Raw genomic sequence first — 25,245 nt, forward strand, 5'->3', positions numbered from 1 at the left:
AGGGCGGGGGAGGTTGGGGAGGGAAGGGCCCTGCTCACTCAGTGGCTGTTTTGCGCCAGGCACTGTGCTTTGTCCTCCTTGCCTCTGTGACAGATCAGGATGAACCACCTGAAATTGTCACTTTGTAAGGCAAACACCTGGAGACCCTTTATCAGGTAAAGATAGGAAAGCTAAGAGAGGCTAGTTATCCGTATATGTAGATGGTCGCTGGCTCCACATTTGGTGACATTAGAACCTGTTTCAAATGTGTCTTGGGAGACAATGGACAGGTGACTCAGACCACGTGTGTGAGCGACAAGGGTTCCCATTCCACACTAAACTGATTCATCATCTGTCTGCATGAAAATGTCACCAGAATTTTTGTTTCTTCTTGCGACAGGACGGAGACAGGCGCATGAAACTCGAGAACATGGTCAAGTTCCCCTTGACCGGCCTGGACATGACGCCTCACGTGGTTAAGAGAAGCCAGAGCAGCTGGAGCTTGCCATCGCACTGGTCTCCGTGGCGACGGCCCTACGGACTCGGGAGGGACCCTGAGGACTACATTTATGACCTGTATGCTGTGTGCAACCATCATGGCACCATGCAAGGGGGGCACTACACAGGTATGCAGCGCGCGAGGCTGGGTCTGTGTGGGAGCCTGTCAGGCGCTGTGCGTGGGGCAGGGTGGCTTTGCTTTCCTCACAGCAGGCGGCGTGCCAGCATCAGGGCAGTGCCCACCCTCTGGCTCTCTGTCCAGGGGCAGTAAGCGGGCATCCTTGTTCTCTCCTGAGCTGGACTGTGGCTGGCTGGCTGGCTGGCTGGCTGATGGGGGTGTACGGACAGACAGATGCCCGTCTGTTCACCCAGGACGCTCTGTGTGCCCCGCTCACTCCCCGGCCACGGTTTCTTTCTCCTTCCTTGAGGTTCTAGCTGCTTCTTATTGGGAGCGACTGAAACACTGTTACAGGGTCTTTAGAGTGACTTGAAAGGGTTTTTCTTTTGGTATTAAGGTTAAATTTGCTTTTCATTCTTAAAGCAGCTGTGTTCATCATGAAATTTAGAGAGGAGAGAGAGGCAGAAAGTACACCACCAACACCCGTGGACTTATCACTCACACGTAGCCACTGGAAACATTTTTCAAAATTGTGATGAAGTACACCTAACAGAATTGACTGTTTTAACCATTCCTAAGGGGACGGTTCAGTGCATTAAGGACATTCACATCTTTGTGTAACGGTCACCACCATCGTCTCCAGAACCTTTTCCTCTTCTCGAATGGAAACTGCACCCATTAAATACTAACCCCCACCCCAACCCTGCCCCAGGCCCTGGCGACCACCATGGGTTCTGTCTCTATGACTGACTCCTCTAGGTTAGTTGTATAAGTGGAGTCGTGTAGTATTTGTCCTTTGTGTCGCTTATTCTTTCAGCAGCATAGGTCTGTAAGATTCACTCCCGTTGTGTCACGTGTCAGATTCCCCTTTTTACGGCTGAATCCCATCCCATTTATGTAGGCGATGTTTGATAGAGGGTAATTTCTTCCAGTGTTGTCTTAAGTTGAGACGGTTGTTTGCACTGTTGAGCTTACACTGGTGTGTTCTGTGCAGGGGCACATCACAGAGGCCCTCCTAGGGAGCTAGCACTGGGCTGTGTCACCTCACAGGCATGGGGAACGTGACTAGGTCTCAGCCTCTGTCTGCCAAGGGTGTAATCATGAAGCGGGTGTAGGTACAGGTTAGGAGGAAGCAGGAGCGAGAGCAGGGTCTGTGGGATGTGAACGGTGGGCAGAGCACTCGTCCTGGGGGACAGGGCAAGCTGTTGGGGTTAGGGACCTGCTGCCTGCGCTCCAGGACCCTGTGGGATAACGGGGGAGGGGTGGGCGCTGCATGTTACAGAGTACCCTTTAGGGACCACAGAGCCTTCTGCTGAGGGACTCACTCCCCACTGGTGAGCATACGCAGTGTCCGGTTCAGAAGATCCTCTAAGTCCATAGAAGACAAAGTTATATAGGAATTAAATGTTTAAATAGCTCTCAGCTGGAATTTTGGTTTTAAGTCAGTTTCAATTCTGATGTTATATTTTGTGCCTTGCATATTTTATATTTCTATTTTATGGGACCACTTGTCTAATAAATGTGTCTAGTTGGAGTTTTGCTTTTGTGGCATGACTAGCTGTATCTGGGTTCTTTGATCTGACTCGGAATTATACTCGTGGGCTGTTAGAACTGGAAGGGCTTAGAGGTCGTTCATTTCACGGATGAGCATGTGGAGTGATGCCGTTGGTGGCTTCCCTGCTGGGTGACCATCCAGCCTCAGCTTTGGTAAAGGACGCCCCTTCCAGTCAGGACAGCGTGGAGCCATGTTAGGTGGCTTGTGGCGAGCGATGGTTGAGAAAGACAGGGTAGTGCTGGATTTCAGCCTGTCCTGCTCTTCTTCATAGAGAGTAGACCCTGGACAATGCCTGAAAGCCCAGCTGCCTTGGGCAGTACGAGTTAGTGATGGGGACTTGGGGGGAGACGCTGAGCACATTGTGGCTCTGTGACCTCGGGCGAGTCACCTCTGTAGCCTGGCAAGCACATGAGGGAGCCGGAGTGACCGCCTGCGTCATGGACCATTACCTGTGGGCACTTCTGTTATCTGCGGGGTATCTTCTGTGTTCTCTGCCCTTCGCATGCCTGGGCCATGCACTGCTCTGCTGCCTAAAGTGAGCGGTGTGTTAGTGTAGAGAGCGTTGAATGCCTCCTCAGTGTTGAGTTCAGGGTAGCTGTGTTCACGTGTTCATCTGGGGTGTTCGTTTGATGACGAACTGTGACGTCTGCCGTCGTCATGTTGCCCTGGTTCGAGCTGTCATACATGGCGCGTGTGTGGCACGTGGCACCTTGTGTGAGGATCCTAGGACAGCACTTCTGTCTCTGAGCAAGAGTCTGTCTGTCTCTTTTTTCAAGTGTCCCGTCCTTCATGACCAATACTTTTGAAAAATACAATATAAATCAGATTTCATGCAAATCTGATAAAAATTTGACGTGATGGCCGAATCAGATTGCTGTAAAAGTTTTTAATGCTTTTCTCAGTTTTGGTGTTTATCTCGTGGGCTGGCAGCAGTCTGCGAACCACATTCAGAGTAGCTCTGGGCTGGAAGACACTTCAGAAATAGTCTTGTGAAGGGAAGAAGGTCGAGTTCCTTTGGAAAGGCTGAGTGAGCACAGGCCGCCCAAAGACACACACACACACACACACACACACACAATTGCACGCAGGAGCCACTCTGTCATTTTCTCTGGGGCTTGTCCCCTGATGCTTCTGCTCCCATCCCACTCAAGAATAGTGGCCACCTCAGGCGGGGTCTCCCCTCCCTGAGGCCAGACCCCACTGCTGACCAAACCTCGGCCGCATCACCAGCCCCCTTTCCCCTAGAGCCCCGCTTCCCCCCTTCCCCTGTGGCTCTCGTGACCCCTGCTGCAAACAGCTGCCCTCCCTGCAGTCACAGATGCCTGCTCTGCTCTTCTTTTGCGGGACCTGTCTGGTGTCACCCTTTCTCTCCTGGGTCCTCGTCATCTCAAGGTTCCATGCTTGCAAAGCAGTTGTGGCCTCTTGAGGGACTCACTTCTGGTGCCTCTCGGGACCTCAGATGCCTTGTCCCTGGGGCCATGCTGAGTCTTTTTTCCCAGTAGTATATTTAGCATTCAGCACTCCTTTATTCTCACCCCAGTAAATGGGTATTTTTAGAAACTGTGATAAGAAGGTACTTTTCTGTACCGAGCATATCACACCCTTTGATGGATCCTGACAGGATGACGGGACTTCGTGGACGCCAAGTTGTTGTCTGTTTTCACTGGCACATGAATGCTCTTTTTTTATATAACAGGCTTAGAATTTGCAGTGGAGAGAAGGCCGTTGCATTCATGAGCTCACATGCTCTTGGCTTGCCAGGGGGCTTTCATGCGGCATCGTTTGTGCTACCCCCGAGGGGCGCAGGGTTGGGTAAGGGTTAAAGTGCCAGCCCAGGGACTAGAGAACCCTGGGATGAGCTGGGCACTCCCCTTCAGCAGCATGACTGTGGGCAAGCTGCTTAATCTTTTTGAGCCTCTGTAAATTGGGAATAATCATAGAACAAGTCTCATAGGATTAAATGAGATGCTTGGCACATAATAAGTGCTGAACAAATACTAAAATGTTGCAACGTGCTTGAACCAGGATTTCTCACCCCTGGCTGGCACTGTTGACAGTTTGGCTGGATAATTCTTTGCTCTGGGGAGGTTTCCTGTATACTGTAGGCTGTTTAGCAGCCTCCTGGCCTCTACACTAGACACCAGTAGCACTTCCCCCCAATTTGTGACAATCAAAATCATCTCCATTCATTGCCAAATGTCCCCTGAGACCCACTGGTTTAAATAAAGAAGTATGTTGTGTTTCCTGAAATTAAAAAGAATTCCATCCATTTGGAATAGCTTGGAATTTCTTGAAACATTTTGCCTGAGTGTGAGACGGAATTTGGGTTTTTCTTTTTTCTGGGTTACTGCGTGCAGCCTTAAAAAGGTCTTGAATTGATTATATGAGCCACAAAAGTGGCACCTGTGGGCAGCGCGGGCTGGCCGCTGACGGGCCCCCTTTTTGCAGCCTATTGTAAGAACTCTGTGGATGGACTCTGGTACTGCTTTGATGACAGCGATGTGCAGCAGCTGTCGGAAGACGAGGTCTGCACGCAGACGGCCTACATCCTTTTCTACCAGAGGCGGACAGCCATACCGTCCTGGTCGGCCAACAGCTCGGTGGCAGGTAAGGCTGGCTCTTCGTTGGCAGCTCTTTCCAGAGCAGACGAGAGTAATTAATGGTCTAGAGAAATTCGCCAGAAGGTCTCATGACTCTGGTGTGATCACATTAACCCTCACGTTGGCATTTAATCTGGAAACCAGACTGATTGCAATCAAGGGACTGGGGGTGGGATGTTGGAGCAGCTGTGAACCAGCCGGGTTCCCAGGGAGGTGGAGGGGAGCCTGGCTCAAAGTCCCCTGACGGTGTGATGTGTACTTGTGGAATACACAAGCTGAAAAGCAGCCTGGCACGCTGCAGCAAAAGGGGAGGGAGTGAGGGGTTTGGGAACAGAACCGACACTGGCTTGGCCACATTTGGATTGGATCATCTTAGAGTAGTCCGTCCTACCCAAACCACATGTTTGTCATCTGTAGCACTGCCTGCCTCGTGGCGTCATCGTATGCATCACATTAGGGCAGATGGACATTAAAGCCACTTGTAAAGGGTAAAGCACCGTTAGAAAAAGGGTTTTCCCCGGTAAGATCGCCTGTTCTGTGCTGGGAAGGAGTGAAGGCTGCAGTAGTATTAGACAGCATGGGTTTAGCTTGATGGGGTCTCTGTGTTTTAATAAATGCAGGCGTCAGTGCTCACACTCAGTATGGAAGCAGCCGCATGTGATCTAAACAAGGGCGCCTGCGTCTAGGCAGAGTGTTAGTTGGAGAGAGTGTGACAGGTCAGGGAGTATTAACCCCTGCTCCCCTTGAAGCTTGCGGGGTAGGTTTGCAGCCGCTAACAGGAAACACCTCTGAAGCAGAGTGGCCCCTGCAGGAGTCAGATCCCCCTCCTCCCCGCCCCCTTAACAGGAAGTGGGGACCTGGCTGCGCTCAGGTCTCTCCTCAGTGCCGCCCAGGGTCTGGGTGTGCTCATAAATGACACCCTCTTGAGATCTGCCCGAGCCAGCCGTGCTGCTTCACACTCTCAGGAACAGTTCCTGTTGCTCTGATACGCACTTCAGTGCCCCCCTGGGACGCACAGGACCGTTGTCACACAGCCCTATGTGCATTTGTATATTAATAGTGTGACAATGACTTTGAACTCCGCAAGGCAGCGGGGCTAAGGAAGTAGCTGTGCACTGCTCTTCTCCGTTCTGTCTCTCTCTGTCGGAAATCTTAACTGCAAGTGCTTCGAACAGAGCCTGGCGTGTCGTTCCTAACTAACGTTTGGAGAGGGAAGGATGTGAGCGGTGGCCTGTACTCTGTGCTGTTGACGCCCTGAGACTCTGACTGCATTGTGAGGTGTCCTTCATCTCTACGCTTGCATTTGATCACCACAGCGTGTTCGGGTCTGCCTGCCTCCTGTTCATCGTAGCAGGACAGCGTGGGGTCTGGGGGTTGGTGCTAACCTGGCGGTGAGGACATTGGCTGCTCCAGCTCAGGCAGCAGCCACCATGAGCGTGCATGCAGGGCCGGGACCCCAGCCTGACCTTGCTGCCCGCTTCCTCCTCTGCAGGCTCCACGAGTTCTTCGTTGTGTGAACACTGGGTGAGCCGGCTTCCGGGGAGCAAGCAAGCCAGCGTGACCTCTGCGGCATCCTCCAGACGCACCTCCCTGGCCTCGCTGTCTGAGTCCGTGGAGATGACCGGGGAAAGGAGTGAAGACGATGGTGAGTGTGTATCTTGGTGACAGTTTCCGAGATGTCGGCGCATGAACACAGCACAGGGGCCTTTAGAGACTGACAGGACGTGAAGGGTCACAGAGTGGGGCTGGGGGCCGAGGGTTCCGAGCATATGCGACATTGTGTATAAACGGGCATTTGCTTCTGTCACCTGGGACTTTTTTTCTTCCCTTATTTTTCACTTTGAAGGTCTTGTGTGGAGGCTAGAGCTTTAACTGGGCGCAATATGCAAACATGGTTTTCAGAGTGCTTTTTCAAATCCTCAGAGTAGCTATAATTTCAAATCCTCAGAGTAGCTGCTATGATTTGCCCAGGGCCACCTGGCGACAAGTCGCAGCGCCAGGCCTGGCATGGCGTTCCTGGCGTGTGCGGCTCCTCACTTTGCACCACGCTGTTGCTCTTCGAGGAATCGCTGGCATGTTCTTTTAAGTACAGAAGCACCTAGAACAAAAACCAGTGCCTCTGCATAGAGGTAGCTTTTGGGAATTCTGAGGATAGTCTAAATGTAAAAACTGTGAAAATCTGATAAAAGCTGAACTCTTTTATCTTTGTTTACTGCTTGAGCAGTGGCAGCACGGCCCTTAGTTCTAACAGGGACCCCGGGTGGTGTGGGAAGGATCAGGCAGCCAGTGCTCCGAGAGCTGGAAGGCAGAGAGAGTGAGCTCAGCTTCTATAACAAGGGCGCTGACTCACCTTCCAGCAAGCCTCGTTCTGCGGCCAGCATTTCGATCGCCGTAACTGCTTCTAGTGGTCGTGGGAATTCTGAGGACGTGCAATGGAGGAAGAAGGCCGGAGGCTGGGGGAAGGCTGCCTGGCCAGGAGGCCTGCGTCGCAGCTGCAGCCCTGCCAGGTCGGCTGGCTCGTTGCTGCTCTAAAATGCGGGTCTCGGCTATAATTGCCAAGCTCCTTTCTAGCCCCTGACATGTGTGAAGACCTGACCAGTGACACTTTGCTTGTTTTGGTGGAGGTTTCCAGCGCAGCCTTTCCACTTGGAACTCGGTGTCGTTTTAACAATAAGCATAGATGTGCTTTGCCCCGATCTATTTTTAAACAGTGTAGCTGGAAAATCGATACCCTCTGGAGCATCCCCGTCATAACGTGCTGCTGGTGGTGCCCACAGGATAGAGCCTGTCTTCTCAGCTCTCACCCCGACAGCCTCACAAAACTCCACAGCTGCCCCAGCACCTGTGTGTAGGATTCCTTTTAGAATATTTTCTTCGGACGTTTTAACTCACTCAGAATAGGAGTCATGTTCTAATTATGAATTTTCTTTAAAGGTTTTAAGTCACTCAGGATAGGAGTGCGTTGTCTCTGTAATTCTTTCCGCAGATCCGCTTTTATAGTCAACAGTGACGGGCCAGCCTGCACGTGGCCCTGAGTGAGGGGCTGGGGGCTGTGGCTCTGGTGTCAGCTGTCTCTCGTTAGTTGTGTGTTAGTGTGTGTGGGGCGAGGACCTCACTTCTGCGAGCCCCGAGGTCCTTGGCCAGATGAAGGAGCTGGGTCAGTAGCTCACGTCTGGAGCTTCTCTGGAGTGGCAGATGCCTTGCTGGGCGCGGGTCTTGGAAGATTGTATTTCGTTCTCATGGTGGCCCCATGCTAGGACAGGGATCAGCAAAGCACAGCCCACAGGCCGAGTAGGGCTTCTAGCTGTATTTTAAGTAAGGTTTCATTGGAACACAGTTATGCCCATTGGTTTATGTGTCACCAGTGGGGTGGTTGCTTGCATGCTGCAGTGGCCCACTAAGCCTAAAATAGTTGCGATCTGGGCCTTTACAGGAAAAATCTGCCAACCCCTGATGTTGAACAAGAAGGTAAAGAGATGGCTTGCCGATCTCCAAGTTAGAATGTCCCTATTTTATAGACAAAGGAACTGGGCTCAGAGAAGTTGAAGTCACATGGCTACTCCTTGACCCCAGACATACGGGCTCTGGAGGTCGCGCTCCTATCATTTCACGAGACTTGCCTCCCTTCCATCTTTAGATGTTCCTGGGACTTTTTTCCGTTTAGTTTAACGGTGTTCTCTTTGCTGCATTCAGGAGGTTTCTCAACTCGACCATTTGTGAGAAGTGTCCAGCGTCAGAGCTTGTCATCCAGGTCTTCTGTCACCAGCCCCTTGGCCGTCACTGAAAGTTGCATCCGACCTTCTTGGTCCCTGTCTGCTAAGCTGCAGCTGCGGTCCAGCTCTCCTTCCCGGTTCTCAGGGGACTCCCCGATTCACAGCTCCGCCTCCACCTTGGAGAAGATCGGGGAGGCGGTAGACGACAAGGTCTCCATCTCTTGCTTTGGTAGCTTGAGGAACCTTTCTAGCAGTTTCCAGGAACCAAGCGATAGTCACAGTCGCCGGGAGCACAGGACTGTGGGCCGGGCCCCTCTGGCTGTCATGGAAGGTGTGTTCAAAGACGAGTCAGACACTCGCAAATTGAGCTCCAGCGCTGTAGTCACACAGAGCAAAAACCCAGCACAAGGGGGCCGCTTGTCCCCCATCTCGGACCCATTTGACAACAATAACCAGATCGCTTATGTGGATCAGAGCGACTCTGTAGACAGCTCTCCAGTCAAAGAAGTGAAACCCCCGGGCCACCCAGGCTCCCTCTCAAGGAAACCCGAGAGCACAGCCCAGAGGCCCCCCAGCTCCAGGCGTGCGTCTGAGCCAGATGGAAGCTCGCGGAAGGGGCGGTCCGTCTTGGCCAGCCAGGAATCATCTCTCTCAAGTCCGTCCCCTTCTTCTCCTGTTTCTGGAAACATTTCTGTAAAGCCATTCCGCACCCGAAACAGAGCGGATTCTTCCAGACCCAGTGGGCGGCACTCCTCGCCGGCCCCGGCCCGTCCCAGGAAGGAGTCCCCCTCCTCAGCCCCAGGCCCTGGGCCCTCCCCGTCACCCCAGAAGCTGAAGCCAGCTTCTTCCCTCGCTTCCACTGCTTCCTCCACAACTGCCAAAAAGGCCTCGGGCCCTGCCACTAGGGGCCCCTTTCCACCCGGGAAGGGCAGGACTTCAGATCGGAGCTTAAGCAGAGAGGGCTCCAGACAAAGCCTGGTTTCGGACAGAGCCAGTGTCACCTCCAGCTCCAAACCCAGCTCCCCACGGGTGAGCCAGGCCAGGGCTGGGGAGGCCCGAGGGGACGGAAGGCACATCAGGAGCTCCTCCATGGCCAGCCTGCGCTCCCCCAGCACGAGCATGAAGGCTGCTCTGAAGAGGGACAGCAAGTCGGATGAGAAGGGACTGTCCTTCTTCAAGTCGGCCTTGCGACAGAAGGAGACCCGGAGGTCCACTGACCTTGGCAAGACGACCTTGCTTGCCAAGAAGGCCGGCGGGAGCTCTGCCAGGTCGGTCTGCAGGAATGCCGGGGAGGACACGGCAGAGAAAGGCCACCAGCCTCCAGGTTGCCAGCAGCCAAAGGCGAGCACACTTGTGAAAGAGCAGCTTGTCTCCAAGGACTCTGCTTCTGCCAGACACTCTCTGCTGTCCAGCCGCAAGGCCAAGGCCTCCCAGCTCGGCTCTGGGGCACCCTCGTCACCTGCTGCTGGGCCGCCCACCGAGAAACCCTCCAAAAAGCTACCTGCGAGCATGCCAGCCTCTGCACGGCCCCCTCAGAAACCTCAGTGACACCACCGCACTCCCAGTGTTCTGTCTGTAAAGATGTTTATTTATTTAGAAGCCCCTCCCTCCCACCAAAGCCCTCTGCTTTGTTTGTTTTGTATTCTTGGGGTCATGTGCCTGACAGTGTGTGTATGTGTGTGTGGGTGGGTGTGTATGTGTGCGCGCGCGTACAGAATTCAACTGCAAATTGTTAAAAGTGTCGCCTTATTCTGCCATTGAACCAAATAACAGCCATAGGCAAAGCATCGATACCAAGCTAACTGGAAAAATTATAGACGATACCCTGGACGGTCCCTTTAGCAACTGTACATATTTCTTTATAGAGAACTCTCATGACTTTTGTTGGACACTGGGGTTTCTAAACCTGTGAACCAGTTAAGCTGTCATTAGTGTGCTCTGTAGAAGGATGAATTATTTGACTTGGGTCTCATCTGAGCAGGATTTGTCCTCACTGCAGATTGTCACGTGGCACCAGGAGTTCTAAAAACTGTGACACTAACAATGAAACAAACTGAGAGAAAACTTGCTTCCTGCACTTTGGCCCCCTCCGCCAGTCTTTGTAAAGGGCAATATTTTAACACTAATGTTTCTCAGGTATAGACTCAGCTAGTCTAGGATGGTTGTGTATCAGTAACAGGATTAAAGGGGAAGGTGGCCTGTCGTGACTGTCATTTCTCCTACTGCCACAGATGGAAGTTTTTAGAGGTAGAAATGAAGTCTGCAAAGCTGTGTGTCCCGGAAGCTGTCTTGATGCTTGGGGCGTGTCCCAAGAGATGGCAAATTGGATAGCCAGAAAGCCAGCCACTAGTAGTAAAATGGTTTTTCCTTCTAAATTTGCTAGCTAAGACCATTGGGATTTTGAGACATAGTAGAGCAGTTCCCGCCTTTGAAAGATTCCCAGAAAAAAACGGATTGTCAACTGGATGCGTGAATCTGTACCGTTTTCCTCCTCTGGCGTTGCTTTCTTCTGTTAGAAGTTGAAGCTCCATGCCCCTCACCCCCGACCCCCATGTGCATCCCACGTTTCCTCATCTTGTAACCGGAGAGGAAAGAAGACAGTCGCCTAATGCCAAAAGTCAGCCAGGGTGGAAGTGATGTACGGCCAAGCATCACACGCACACTTCCGGTCCTCCCTGTCAGGCTCAGGCAGGAGCTGGAGCGTCTTACTGCTTTTCAGGAATTCATTGATTTCTTTTCTGGGCTTGAGACCCAACCAGCAGGCCTGGGGCCCATTCTGCCGAGCCCTGTCCGTGCACATTGCATTTCTGGTTTAGGGAAAAAAGGGAGCCTCACAACAATCTCCCAGATAAGCCAGATCCATAGTTTTTCAAGCTTGTTGGAGGTATCCTGACAATTTTTAGCTTTTCCCCCCCTTTTTCTATTTTTTTTTTTAAATGTCAGAGAGTCATGGTTCTGATTCTCTTTGAATAGCATTTGTCACTTTGCTGTGAAATATAGCATGCTAAGTTTATATGCTTTTAAATATTAACTTTTTTGTTTTTGTTTTGAGTCATAGACTCTTCAAGTTTTTCCTGAACTCTTGGTGTCCAGACCCATTTATAACCCCCTTCTCGGTGTGGCTGTGAGAGGTAACTAGACCACATACACATGCATAGCTGGGGACTCTGCACTGCCTTTTTTTATTTTTTATTTTCCAAGGATACCTCTTGGGAAATGTTCTCAGTAGGTTATTTATCTTAATTTTGCTGCTAATTTGAGCATTAGCAGGTAGCTTGCAAGTCTGGAGGCCGCTTGTGTTGAGGATAGCTGGAACTTTCGACCCTCGTGATGTTTAAGACTTCCACGCTCAGCCTGTGAGCGTTACCAGAGTGCTCCGCGCCCTTTATTGACCACGAGCCTGTCACCCTCTGACTCGGCCCTGCCTTGGTGTCACGGTGCAGGTGTCTGGCTCCCCAAAGCAGCGCTGCTCTCTGCCGTGGTGACTGCCGGTGCCTGGCTGCCTGCACCAGGGTGACTTCCCGACGGCACATCCACAGCCTATCCAGCGTTTGGCCGCTGCTACTATTTCTGCATTGCTTTCATTTCCTGGAACAGATGCCGCAAATGTGGGGTCATCAGTATCAGGAATCCAGTGTTGGTCTGCTTTGACCTGTCATCTTTCTTTCATAGGCAAATCTCATTTGAAATCCGTCTGCAGCTCTGCGAAGTCTTAGAATTATAGTTTGATTACACAAACGATTTTGATAACACTTTCTGCAGAGGGGCTGTAACCAGTTAAGCATTACTAGAAACTAGTTTAATTTTCACAGTGCTAAATATTTTTATCCTTGACTGCTCCAGGAATGGATTTTCTATTTTGTCTAGTGTCAAAACAAACAAACAAACAAAAAAACAAACAAAAAACCAACTACAAACTCCTTTAATTTTCCATGGGAATCTAGAAATAAAATTTCAGTATCTATAAACTGTATGTCTATGGAGTTTAGTCCTTGTTTCAGATTTACATGGAAAAAATCAGCACGTAGTATGGCATTGTCTAGGCTCCTTGAACCTATTCTATTTCTGTCCTTGGTAAACTATGAAAATGTTTCTGCTTTTACTAGGTACAGCATGTAAACCACAGAAAAGAATATTTTGCCCCAAAGTCTGGAGGTGCTTCTCAGGTGTAAAATACGGGAAATTGTTACTTGGTTCAGTTCAGTTCTTTGATGGGTTAGGGACTGAGTGTTTGTTTTCTGTTTTAATTTCCCAGGGATGTTTGGCACAATGAGCATACATGTGTTTTGGGGTTAAAAATCACCTGTAAGGGCGGCAGGCCTGGGGTTCTGGCTGACAACCAGATGGGCCTGATTGGAGCAGTCATTTCTCGGTAGGCACAAATAATCACCAACCGTCGTGTTGTGTCTGTAATGTTTGTCTGCTTTTTTTTTTTTTTTTAGCTGAGCCATCCCGCCACCTGTTGGCAGCTCACGGCTGCTCAGCTCGGGCTGACTCGAACCGCTGTTGCTCAGAGCTCAAACTCTTGAGCGAGCTCTTAACCAACTGAGCCACTCAGCCGGCCCTTTGTCTGCTTTTTAAAAACGTTTATTCTTGATTTTTTTCCCGGTAAACGTCAGTGCACTGAGGCCGTATCGTTCCTCTAAACGGCCCTTGTCATCCCTCATATGATGTGGAAGCACAAAGAAACTGTTAAGCTCATGTCATCTCAAGACCCCTCCTCCCCCCCGTGTATTTTGTCACCCTAAAAGCAGCCTGAGAGTGAGTGACACAGCGCTGGACCAGCGGCCGTGGTGTGGTGACATACGGTGTCACCTGTGAGCTGTCCTCGGCTTCTGTCATCATTCTCTCGTCATCCAGTCATTCATTCTGCAAGCATCCGTGGAGGGCAAGCCCACGGCTTCAGGAACGTGCTGTGGCTGAGGGGCCCTGGGAGCACAGCCACAGGTGTCCTAAGTGGAGGAACAGTCTTCCCGAAAAAGAGAGCGAATGGATTCTGGTGACCCTCCGGAGGCTCCCCCGCCCCACCCCCCAGCAAAGCTGTCCCATTCGGAAACCAAAAGTGCCCTTGTCATCTCCGCAGACATTTTAACGCTCACGGCCACTCTCACACAGCTGTCTCTACTACGTAGTGCTTGGAAATCCCCGGCGAAGTCACTTTTCATTACAATTTGGCCATCCACGTTGGGATGAGATGGATGTGGGGTGTTTTTGGTTGGGTGGAGAGAAAACGTGTCACCCCTCTAAAGTAACTATCAGGAAAAAAATCGGAGCAGTCCGTAAAGGACAGTAGTGGCTGCCTGTAGGGAAACGGAGCAGAGAAGAGCTGTAAACAAAGCTCATTGGTTTATTCCCAATAAACATGTTTTTGAAAGTAGAAGGACACCTGACGTTACACTTCATTCTGACAAATTACCAAACGGCTGACGTTCTTGTTTTTGCTGCAGGTTATTATAATGATTGGCTGTCAAGATAATTAGTGTGTCTGGGTTGGAATTCTGAGATAATACGGAAATCATAAGCACAGTTGCAATAAAACACATTCTGGGATGTGGGTTGGACTGTGTATTGTGTGGAACCGAAAAGAACAAAACTCGCTGACTAACCAGTGCCTGAGTCCCAACCATAAACACGAGGAGCCGCTGTCGCTGTGCGAGTGTCTGAAATTCCACGCAGGGGCCGTGATTGCTAAGCCTGATGTGCACTTTTGGGGGGAAGTCGTGTGCTTTTCTTGAAATGAAGCCAGTGTCTCACACTGCCTTCTGGTTGACCCCCAAAGCGTGTGTGTGGCAGCTGCCTTTTGAGCCTGTCCAGCCCTCTCTCCCACGCAGTGAAAACACTTCTGCATGGCCTCCACCTAACCCAGAAAGCATGGCCTCACACCTATGCAAGCAACTAATAAAACCTATTGACTGCACTAAATGGAAGTTTTTTTTATTTTTTAAAAAAGGTAACTCTTAGATTATGGAGCTCTATTTTCGAATTTGTAGTTTTTTAAATGTGGCTTCGTCGTCCATGTAGACGAGCGTGAATGTGACGTCTTGCTTTGCTTGGCACTCGTTTCTCCTGGCCGGTTCTTCTGCTCATTGATGAGACTGTGTTAGCAGGAGTGGAATTGGCTATGCACACAGGTTTGTCTACTTTATCGAGCCTGAAGACTTTCTTAAAGTGTTTTGTTCTAAAACCAACCTGCCATTTTCTATAGATTGTAACTTTTTATATCTTGTAGGGCTCTATCGTGGTCACAAGGAGAGAATGTGGCAGCACCGTTAACCATTTTTAACCCACTTTTGTGGACATTTAGACTGTTCTGGAAAGCTTTGCAATGCCCCAGCTCCTGGTCACGTGAAAACTAAGCTCATGGGTTTATGGTTGCCTCGTAGAAGGGCCTGGGTTCTAGAGCCATCTCACATTCATTTTAATCTGGTATTTCCCAATTTTGGGGAGAAGAGGGACCCATAGTGGACCTGGGAGGCTTTTTCAGATCTCACACGGACTGTCCCCAAGGTTCTGTGACGCCTCTTCCGAAGGGTGTGTCTAAGGTTCTGGTATGCAATGTTCATGAAAATCGCCTGGGGCCTTCCCACTCACAAGCCTTTGCTCTAATCCACACGGGTGGGTCCCAGGAGGGACCACGCGGGTTAAAACTCCCACATGTTTCTGATACCGAATTGAGAGGCACTGTTATGGAACTGGGGCGAACTCAGTGCATGGAGGTACTCAGGAAGCTGCTCAGATTCCTCTGTCCTATTGGAGAAAAGAAAAAAAATCTGGGGAGAAACTGCTGTCAGCCTTCTGTTTGAAGTAAGGGAGTCTTTGTGATTCGAGGCCCAGTTTGGGAGCTTGGGGCATCTCGTGGATGGCCCGGCAGTCTTTAGTTTGCTGAGGCAGGCAGTATCCCCATGGCGTGTGCGTCCTCCCCAGAGCCTGTCCCCTGGGTCCCACAGCAGGGCCAGCACCTTGGCTGGTAGGGAAGTGAGTTAGAAAATGCTGCCGCGACGCCTTAGTGGCCCAGGGGACCCTGTCCCTGCTTTGTAGTGTGATGGTTTCTTTGCAGTAGTTACAACAGCAGACCCTGGGCTGCTGCCAGATTTCCTATTTATTCAGAATGTAGTTTCAGGAATTAGAAAAGTTTAAAAAAATGAATGTGAAGCATTTTCTTTGGATTTTTTTTTTTTGTAAACCTCACCGGTAGTTTTTCATGTAATTAAAAAAAAAATCATAACATTCATCCACAAATTTGGCTGTTACTGATGGGGGCGAATAAAATTTAGTTTTAATCTGTGGTGAGCTGAACACACTACACCATCCTCAAAATAACCTGCCGTGCGTCTCAGGTGGTTTCTTCCTTCTGAGCATTATGCTGCCTACAAAAAAAAAGAAAGAAAAGAAACAACTTCCCTAGTGTTTTTCAGCACTCCAAGGCATAAAAGATAAAAGGAAAAATCCAAGTTGGAAGTGTCACTTTAGAAGGGCCACCCAGGGCAGTGAGACCTGTCGTGATGGAGAAAACGCAATACGAAGTTCCCTAGGTGCTACTCTCCATGGCGAGGGGTCATGATGCCAGATGGGAAGGCAGGTAGGGCATTTGCAAGGCTGGCACTCTTTCTGGGGGCCCTTCAGGTTGTCATTGATTTTCCCTGCAGGTCAGCTCACCAACTGTGCCTCTCCCCACTGGTTAAAAGTGAATTCAAGCCCCATTGCAGAAACAGCCTCTCCACAGAACGCTGCAGTTTTTACACTGGGGTTTCTATGCCTGTCTTCGCAGCTGCATGTCTTATCACTGTACACAAAATGCCTTGGTATTGTTCACGCACCATTCGTAGTGATTCCTGTCTAATTTTCTTCTGTGGTTGTGCAGTCGTATGGGAGGTTAGTGATATACCTTTCCTTGAGGCTGGGAGAAAAGCATAATTGTCCCATTTTAAATTATTTTAGAACAAATGCATGAGACGCGCCACGGACCTCTGTTATTTATTTGTATGTTTTATTCAAGGTTGTATGCACTTTTAAGAAGCAGAATTTATATTTTTTATGTTTACAACGTTTTCTTTCTGGAACGGCAGTTGATTATATAGCCTACAGTTGGAATTCAGAGAAAAGTGGAAAATGTAATGAAATACAATAAATTTATTACGTGATGCCCTCTTCAAGCCATATTCCTCTTTCTCCTCCTTGCCAACTTGTGCATTTTTAGTGTGGACTCACCTTGGAAATTAGGCGTTTGCGCTACACCAATGTATACAAAATGCCTTCAAATCGCAGTGTTAAATGGAAAAAAGGAAGCCACAGAAGGATGCATGCAGACACTGTGAGTTTTTGAAACAAAAAAATCAACACCGATGCTTATTTTTATAGTCACATTCAGTATTATTCAGCTTTAGGTGTACAGTGCAGTGGTCAGGCATCTACACTGTCCATGAAGTGGTCTCCCTAATAAGACAAGTGTCCATCGGATACCCTACAGAATCTTTACGATAGCTTCGTTTTTACCCATCCTGTTCTGATAAGCTCCCCTGCTTGCTGTCCTGACCACAGGACTCCCCATTGAGGATGTCATACCACGTGTGGCCACACGGGGACACTAAAGACCGCCATTATCGAAACTCACTAAGCCCGGCAGGCTTGTCCTTAGATTTGAAATGCTTGTTGTATGCGCTGAGGGGTGATGGTCAGTGAGCAGGGCTTTCACTTCGCTTCAGTGCCTCTGCCATTGCTTTTCTTCCAAGCTGTAGAGTCAGGTCACAGAACAGCATTATGGCTTAGGGTTGGGACAGGGAGGCTGTTCCTATCCCAGGACAAGTGCCATTTAACACACGTGCCATGAAACCCAGGGTACAGCACTTATAAGCCTCTCTGGTTTTAAACGGTAAGATCCTGTTTTAGGTTCTGTTAAAGAGCTTAACCGTGTAGTACATGGATTACTCACCAGGCTCCCTTATGCCCGAGAGTCATAAAATACACAGATTTAATAGCTCTGCAAATATTTGAGGACCATATGCCTCCTTAGAATTTGGAGGGTTTTCAAGTATCTCAGTGACAAGCACCTCCCTTCCCACATACTTTTCCCTCCTGGAGAAAGCCAAAGCATGGGAAGCCCCTTGTCCAAGACCCCATGTCCCCGTGCCCAGGGAGTGGTATCTGTAGGGTGTGCCTGGAGGCCTGTCCCTCCCAGAGTCCCTTTTCTTTCCCAGGCTGGCTCCTGAGCTCCAGGTAGGTGGGTCGGCTTCCCTTCTTGCAGCTTTGTTCTGGGCCTCGGGCGTATCCACGCCGGTCCCCTGGTAGGTTCCCATCTCTGGGTGGGTTGGGCCTACCTCAGGTAGAACCCTCTGGAATTCAGTCTGGAATTGATCCGGTCTTAGCCATCTTTCTCACCCCCGACAACACTTCCTGCTCAAAGAGAGGACAAGGGCTGGCTTCTCCCTGTGGCACACGGTTTTGCGTTACGCCGTTCAGCCCGGAGGCCTGGCACCCCATTTCTTGGAGGGTTCAGGGACATGATATCAATTTGACTTGCTCTTTGGCGTACGACAGCTCAGTTTTTCCTAAAGGGAGGAGATACAGCTATAAAGAAGAAGGAAATAGTACCATTTGCAACAATATGGGTGGAACTAGCGAACATTATGCTAAGTGAAATAAGTCAGAGAAAGACAAATAACGTGATTTCACTTATATGTGGATTCTAAAAAACTGAATAAATGAGAAATGTAAACAGGAATAGTCTCAGAGACAGAGGAAAACGGTTGCTAGTTGGGAGGGGGTGGGGATGAAGGAGAAGGGGAAGGGACGAGGCAATACAAATTGGTAACTACAATATGGCCTCAGGGATAGAACAAGACAGTCTGGGGAATATAATCAATAATGTTGTAAATATTTCTTAGGGGGCCAGATGGAGTCATGTCTTGTTAGGGAGACCGCTTCATAGTCGATGTAGAGGCCTGACCACCGCACTGTATTTCTGAAGCTGATGTTGAATAATAATGTAAGTCAACTATAATTACATATACATATAGTCACGGGACGTGGAGTAGAGAGTGGGAATGGAGTCAATGGAATTGTAATAGATAAGCATGATATCGGGGGTGGGAGGGCAGTACATGGGGGGAGGGGGGTTGTTACTTTGTGGGGATGAAAAGGATAACTATTGCAATGTTCTGTACACCTGAAACTAACAATAAAAAATAAATTAAAAAAAAAAAAAGGGAGGAGATAGTGAGGGAGACCAGCGTTGTCTCAGTACCAGGCTCCCTGCGGGCCAGGCTCTCCTGTGCCTTTGTGTAGGAAGAATTCATGGGGGCCTGCAGTGTACAGACGTGTCCCTGGGACACGGACAGGGTGTCAGACCGTCATTCCTTTGGGGTGGGTGCCCCTTTACTCTCCAGCCCAGAGTTCAAGTCCAGTCCCTCTGCTTAGCAGAGTGCGCAAATGCTGGGGATACCCCGTACCCTGAGGAGCTCGCTATCAAGTTGGTTGATAACATTTCGTGCCATTTACTCATTGCTCTGTGCTCAAGGCGTTGCCAGTTCCGGCCCCTTCTGCCTGTGTCTGCCTGAAAGGCCTGTGTCTGACATGCCTCCATGTCCTCCCGTCTTCACTGAACTGTCACCAGCTCAGCGGGGCCTTCCCTGATCACCCTTTCAAAACTTGCACACACTGTCCCTCCTCCTCACTTTACTCCTTATCACTTATCAGCAAGCACCACAGCGTGTGTGCCTATAATATAGTCCCTCGGGACCCGCGGGGCCCAGGACCCCGTGGGTTACCAGCATCCACAATGCTCAAGTCCCTCAGCATGGCAGAGTGTGCGCATGTAACCTACACACACCCTCCAGGTACTGACAACACAAAACACCCTGGGATGCTGTGTAAATAGTCGTTACCCTGTGCCGTTGAGGGAACCATGAGGAGACAGTCTGTGCGTGTGTTGGACAGACGGTCGCTGTGTAGCACAGGTCAGAACTTTGTTCAGATAGATGCGGAGGGCCAGGGGCTGACTGCTCCCAGGAGGGCACAGACTCGCCTGTTCTGCTCGCTACTCTTTCCCTGCAGCTGGGAGAGTGCCAGGCGCACGCGGTCACTTGGTGACCATCCACTTTGAGGATCGGTGGCCTGGCCTGGGCCATCACTTATCGTTCTGAGTGTCGTCCTGCCCAGGAGATGAAGTGGCAGTGCCTGCATCGTAGAGCTGGGAGGGTGTGATGGGCATAGAGCCTGAGACAGGGAGGGCCCAGTGAGGGGTGCCAGTGATGGGAACAGCCGAGGGAGGGGTGGGAAGAGGGGCGGGCCCTCAGGGAGGTTTACGGTGGGAGGGGATTGGGGCATAAAGCCAGCACTCTAGACTAGGGAGACTGTTGTACTGCCTGGAAACCCCAGGAGCCCCATCTTCCTGGAAGGAAACTGGGTGCAGGGGGGGAGGGGTTGGCAGAGGCCTCGTCTACAAGGGCCCTTTATGACCGATTTCATTTGTCCTGACGTACACGAGAATCCAGGAAGACATTTTCACTTCGGAGGAGATCCAGTTTGTGCCTTGGCATGGTCGCCATGGCAACGATGGGGCACCCGCGAGCCCCAGGTAGGAGCTTTTAATGGGACCCTGGGTAACCTAAAGCAGTGTTGGGTGGACAGACAGGAGGGGAGCTCCTGGAGGGGTGATGTGCTCGGGCCCCCAAGGCAGCCTGCTGGGTTTGAATTCTGATACCACGACGTCCTGGCCAGACACACGTGGGCAGATAACTCCTCTGTGCCTTGGATTCTTCACCTGTAAAATGTGGTAACAGGGTCCATGTGGTCATTGGGAGGCTTGATGGTTGGTTGGTTTACATTTAACACAGTTATTAACGTACCTGGTTTTATCTGCTGTGTTACTGTCTGGGATATTTGTCCCACCTGTTTTATATTCCTTGTTTCTCTTCTTTCTTGCCTTTTTAGAGCCATCCAGCATTTCTTACAATTCCAGTTTGGCACGTCTCTTAGCTTGTCTGTTATTCATCCTTTTGCTGTCCCTTCTAGTGGCAATCCTTGTAATTTCAACATGCATGCTCGATGTATAAGCGTCTAAGACAGCGGTTCTCAACCTTCCTAATGCCGCGACCCCTTCATACAGTTCCTCATGTTGTGGTGACCCCCAACCATAAAATTATTTTCGTTGCTACTCTATAACTGTAATTTTGCTACTGTTATGAATCGTAATGTAAATATCTTTTTGTTTTCCGATGGTCTTAGGCGACCCCTGTGAAAGGATCGTACGACCCCCAAAGCGGTCGCAGTCCACAGGTTGAGAACCGCTGGTCTAAGAGAACTGAGTAATTTTCCCACCCTTCCAGGGCCTCAGAACGCTTTCATGCCATTTTACTCTTTCCACCATTTGCTATCTGTTGTTGTGCTTTCTAAGTCTGCATATATTTCACACAGGTAGATACATAACTCGTATGACTAACATCGTCATTAACGCTGGGGTCCAATATCAGGTTTATCAACATAAATTCCCATTGCCTTCATTCCTTCCTGCATTTCAGGGTTTCTTCTGTGATATTTTACTCCTGCCAGAAGAATTCCCTTTAGTGTTTCTTTTTTAAGCCCATGCTAATGATGCATTTTCTGTGCTTTCATTTGATTGGAAATGTCTTTATTTTGCCTTTACTTTTGAAGAGTATTTTCACTGGGAATAGAATTCTAGGTTGGTAGTTGCTTTCTTTCCTTTTCATCCCATGGCCTTCTGCCTTCTATTATTTCTGAAGATAAGTCAGCTATTTGTCTCCTAGCTGTTCCTTTTTTTTTTTTTTAAAGATTTTTATTGGGTAATTGGGGGGATGGGAACAGTACTGGGGAATTTGGGGGAAGGGGAACAGACAAGTTGCTGTCGCTTTGTTCTTCAATCTAGTTGTGGAGGACACTGCTTCACTGGCCCAAGTTGGCACCATCATTGCGCTCTTCCCTGGCGAGGCAGATCAGTCGCCGGCTTCTGGACGGCCGCTCACTGCGGCTGCTGGCCGCTCACGCTGGCTGCTGGCCGCTCACGCTGGCTGCTGGCTACACACGGTAGCCCATGGCAACCCACTGCTACAGGGACTGCAGCCTACGCCGTCGCCAGCGACTCACGGCAGCCCAGCTCCAGGTTGAGCTGTTGTTCAGCATCTTAGTTGTGGAGGGCAGTGTCACTGGCCCTCATATGTGGGATCCGAAACGGGGCCCTCTGGCATCCCAAGCGAGTTCTTAACCATCGCGCCACTCGGCGAGCCCTCCTAGCTGTTCCTTTGAAGGGATGTATCTTTTTTTCTAAATGCTTTGAAGGTGCCAGTCTTGGTTTTTCATCAGTTTTATTATGCGGGGCCTAGGTGCGGGATTTTTTAATTTGTTTGTTTTGATCCTACACCTCATGCCTCAGACTTGGAAACTTTCAGCCATTATGTCTTTTTTAAAATTTTTATTGGGGAACAGTGTGTTGTTCCAGGACCCATCAGCTCCAAATCAAGTAGTTGTTTCAATCTAGTTGTGGAGGGCACAGCTCCTTGGCCCATGTGGGGATCGAACTGGCAACCTTGGTGTTATGAGCCTGCGCTCTAACCACCTGAGCTCACCGGCTGCCCCAAGCCATTATGTCTTTAAATACTGCTTCTGATCCATTTTTCCACCCTCTTCTAGGACTCAGTCAATGACAACACTGTCCACCTCAGCTTCTTAGTCCAGAAACCAGTGGTCCATCGTTCACCCCCTCCTCATATCTGATCCATTTTCAGGCCGTGTCCAGGTCTGTTTCCACAGTCATATCCCAAATCTGCCCACTTCTCTTGCTCTCCACTGATTATACCCAAGTCCAAATCACCGGTCTGAATGGGGCTTCTGCACGAGCCTCTGAAACCCACCCACTTCTCCAACCCCGTCTGATATCACTCTTCCTCCACTCCAGGCACAGACTCCACCTTTTACTGTGTCGACCACAGGGCCTTGGCACGTGCTGCTTCCTTGCCAGGGATGCCCTTTCCCCCGGGTGTTCATAGGGCGAGTCCTTCCTGTCTCGGGGGAACCTCAGGAAGCCCTCCTTGGGCTCCCATGTCCAGGGTCACCTACCTCCCTGCTCCACAGTCATTCTTCATCTCATTACCATTCTATTCTCACAGCTCTTATCTATCTCTTCACTAGTTTATCACGTGTCCTCCCCGTGGGAGCAGAGTCTGTCTTTGCTCTGTCCTTGGGTCATTTTGGATGTTTTCAGCCATAGGCAGCACAATGTCCAGCCCAAGTCGGCTCCGTGATTTAAATTCTGTGCATCTGTGTACTGAGAGCGGGTTAGCTAAGTAACCAAAAATCACACAGGTGTTCATCTGTGTGCATCTAGGCTGATTCCTTCAAAGCTTGTGTTTTTTTTTTTTCACATTATGACCCTGATAACCCTACACTGTATTAAATATGGGAATCTAATATTAGTCAAATATACCACCGCATTTAATAACGTAGTTACTAGAAGTGGAAAACCTGGTGACATCCAGATAAAGGCTGCAGTTTTCTCCCCACTAATGCCTTCTTTCTGTTCCGGAATCCAGCCCCAGACCCCACGTTACATTTCATTGTCACGTCTCCGTAGTCCCTCCAACCTGTGACAGCTCAGTCATTTATGACCTGGACAATTTTGAAGCGTACCGGCCTGTTACTATATAGTGTGTTCCTCAGTTTGGGTTTGGCTCATGCATTTGTCACGATTAGATTGAGGCTTTGCCTTTGGGCCAAAAAGATCACAAAAGCCACGTGCCCTTCTCAGTGCGTCGTGGGGAGAATGTAACACTGATATGTCTTATTACTGGCGATGTTGACACCTCGGTCATGTGGTTACGTCGGTGTCTTCTGGGTTTCTTCACTGTACCGTTACTAGCTTGCCCTTCGTACTTTGTAGAGAGAGTGTTAGGCCTTGCAAATGTCCTGGGTCTCCTCAGATTTGGGCACTACCTGTACCCTTAATAAGAAGTCAGGGCAGACAGGGTTTGGCTCAGTGCTCCCGCAGTGTCATCCGTCTGCTATTCTCAGCATGGTAGCCTTCGTCCTCACGTTTAGTCTTCTGTGACACCATCCAGTGAGAGAAGGCGGGACCTTTCTCCGCCTGAGTGTCTAGACCAGCGGGGAGAATAACTTCTCAGACCCACCCCTGTTCTCTGAAAACCCGACAACCGTCCCTCACACCCCGGTGGGTCTTGGTCACCTGCCTGTGACTAAAAGGAAAGCGGAGGAAGTGAGCGCCGGGCGTTTCCAGCCAGTGTGGGTCGGCACGTGGGCTCTGGCAGAGGAGAGACTTGGAGGGGCGCCGGCGGCAGCCCCCTGGTGTCTGCCAGGCTGGGATGCAGGGCGCTCAGTGAAGCCTCCTGGCGTGGAGGCGGTCTTCGCCTCGTGCCTGGAGGCACAGCCTGTGGAATCAGACAGGACCGTGACTTGGACAGTGGATCGGGGGACGGTGAGGTCAGCATGGCGGGGATGCCAGTGCGGCCAGGGTGGGTTCCTGATGGGAGAGGCCCCAGCTAAGGACACAGCTTCACCATGCTGCGGTCACCCCTGTTCCCGCAGTTCCCTCCACCAAAGCCTGGGAGAACCAACAGAGGCGTTTTCCAAGTAAGGCGGACACCCGACTGGTAGAGCCGAGTGCCTCCATTAAACCGGTTCTCTGCAGGAAGAGGGACGCGGAGGGAGGGCCCCCCGCTCTGTACACACACGAGTCTGGCTCCGGGGGCCTCGGACACGGCCTGGCAGCTTATTTGGTAAATAATGACATTGTTATAAATATTTGATAAGCCAAGGGACCGCAGCACGTGAAAAATGGATGCGGGCCTTGGGTGGGACACGCGGCTGTCTCCGTGCATGCGCCCCGGAGGGGTGGTTAGCGGCTGGCCGCCGTCTGCTGGGGCTGACACCTGTGTGTGCGGCGGGGCTGACGCGTGGCCGCAGACGCACCGGCCGCGTTTAGGGCGTACCCATCCATCACGCTGGCGCAGGGCCGAGGGAGGAATTCACAGCCATCAATATCCCCGCTGTTTATTAAGCGCCGCGTGCCGTGCGAGGGAGAGCCAGTCCCGCGCTGGTCCCGCGAGCAGCGCCTCTAGAAAGGGCACGCGGCTCCGTGATGAATGACTTTAATAAGTAGCAGCTTGGAAGGACCTTCAAGTAAGAAACGAATAACAATAATTAGAGGTTTCTTAATCATTTATTTATTTTATAATTTATGCCCTGCCTGCTTCTGGAAAAAGAATGGAAGTGGCTTGCAATTAGAGCGCGTCTACCCAGGGTGGTGCAAATGAAGACAAACACGAGACCGGACTGCGTGCTGAGCGAGTGGGTTTTTCTTCGTCAGCTTTCTGCTGCCTGCTACTGTCGTGCCCGCCGCCCTGGGCAGCCACCTTTTGCTCCGCGGAGCCACAGGAAGTGGCAGATGTAAAGCAGTGGCTGAAGGTGTCAGTCCCAAGAGGCCGGGGCAGGGACATGATGGGACCTGTCGTCTCAGCACTGGGCCTGCAGCCATATTTGCATTTCATTTGTCATCACTCCAAACAAATGCACGTGTCCGTGGCAGGGTGGCAGGGGAAATTAATGCACGTGTGTCCAGCAGAGCTTCTCAGGGTGACAGTGCATAAAGGGGCCAACAGAGTAACGTGCGTGCTACTTTCTGCTTAACAGCCACTGTCATGGTCCCTGATCGCCTTTTCCCGGGCTAATGGGCCTTCAGCAGCCAGACTCTCCCTGCGGGCCTAGGGCAGAGAGCCTGTCTGTGCAGCAGCTCGGCCATGTGTGTGAAGTGTGCTGTCC

The 25,245-nt window shown here is 50.5% G+C and overlaps 1 protein-coding gene across 5 annotated transcripts in view; it reads left to right on the forward strand.

Moving 5' to 3' along the window:
- Positions 1–25,245, forward strand: part of USP31 (ubiquitin specific peptidase 31) — a 77,477-nt gene that overhangs the window by 41,364 nt on the left and 10,868 nt on the right. Inside the window, exons 13-17 of one of the 5 annotated variants that reach the window (XR_002124809.1) lie at positions 380–605; positions 4,599–4,757; positions 6,243–6,395; positions 8,444–10,034; positions 11,522–11,594. Coding sequence is in view for 3 of the 5 variants with exons in the window: in XM_019649865.1 (XP_019505410.1) it covers positions 380–605; positions 4,599–4,757; positions 6,243–6,395; positions 8,444–10,011 (2,106 nt within the window). In the remaining 2 variants the exon portion in view is untranslated. Of the gene's footprint in view, positions 1–379; positions 606–4,598; positions 4,758–6,242; positions 6,396–8,443; positions 12,929–13,214; positions 16,617–25,245 lie in introns of those variants that run through there. The other 4 variants (XR_002124808.1, XM_019649865.1, XM_019649866.1 and 1 more) reach the window with 4 other exon arrangements.

The sequence above is a fragment of the Hipposideros armiger genome, unplaced genomic scaffold (assembly GCF_001890085.2).
Source record: "Hipposideros armiger isolate ML-2016 unplaced genomic scaffold, ASM189008v1 scaffold_135, whole genome shotgun sequence".
Lineage (NCBI taxonomy): Eukaryota > Metazoa > Chordata > Mammalia > Chiroptera > Hipposideridae > Hipposideros > Hipposideros armiger.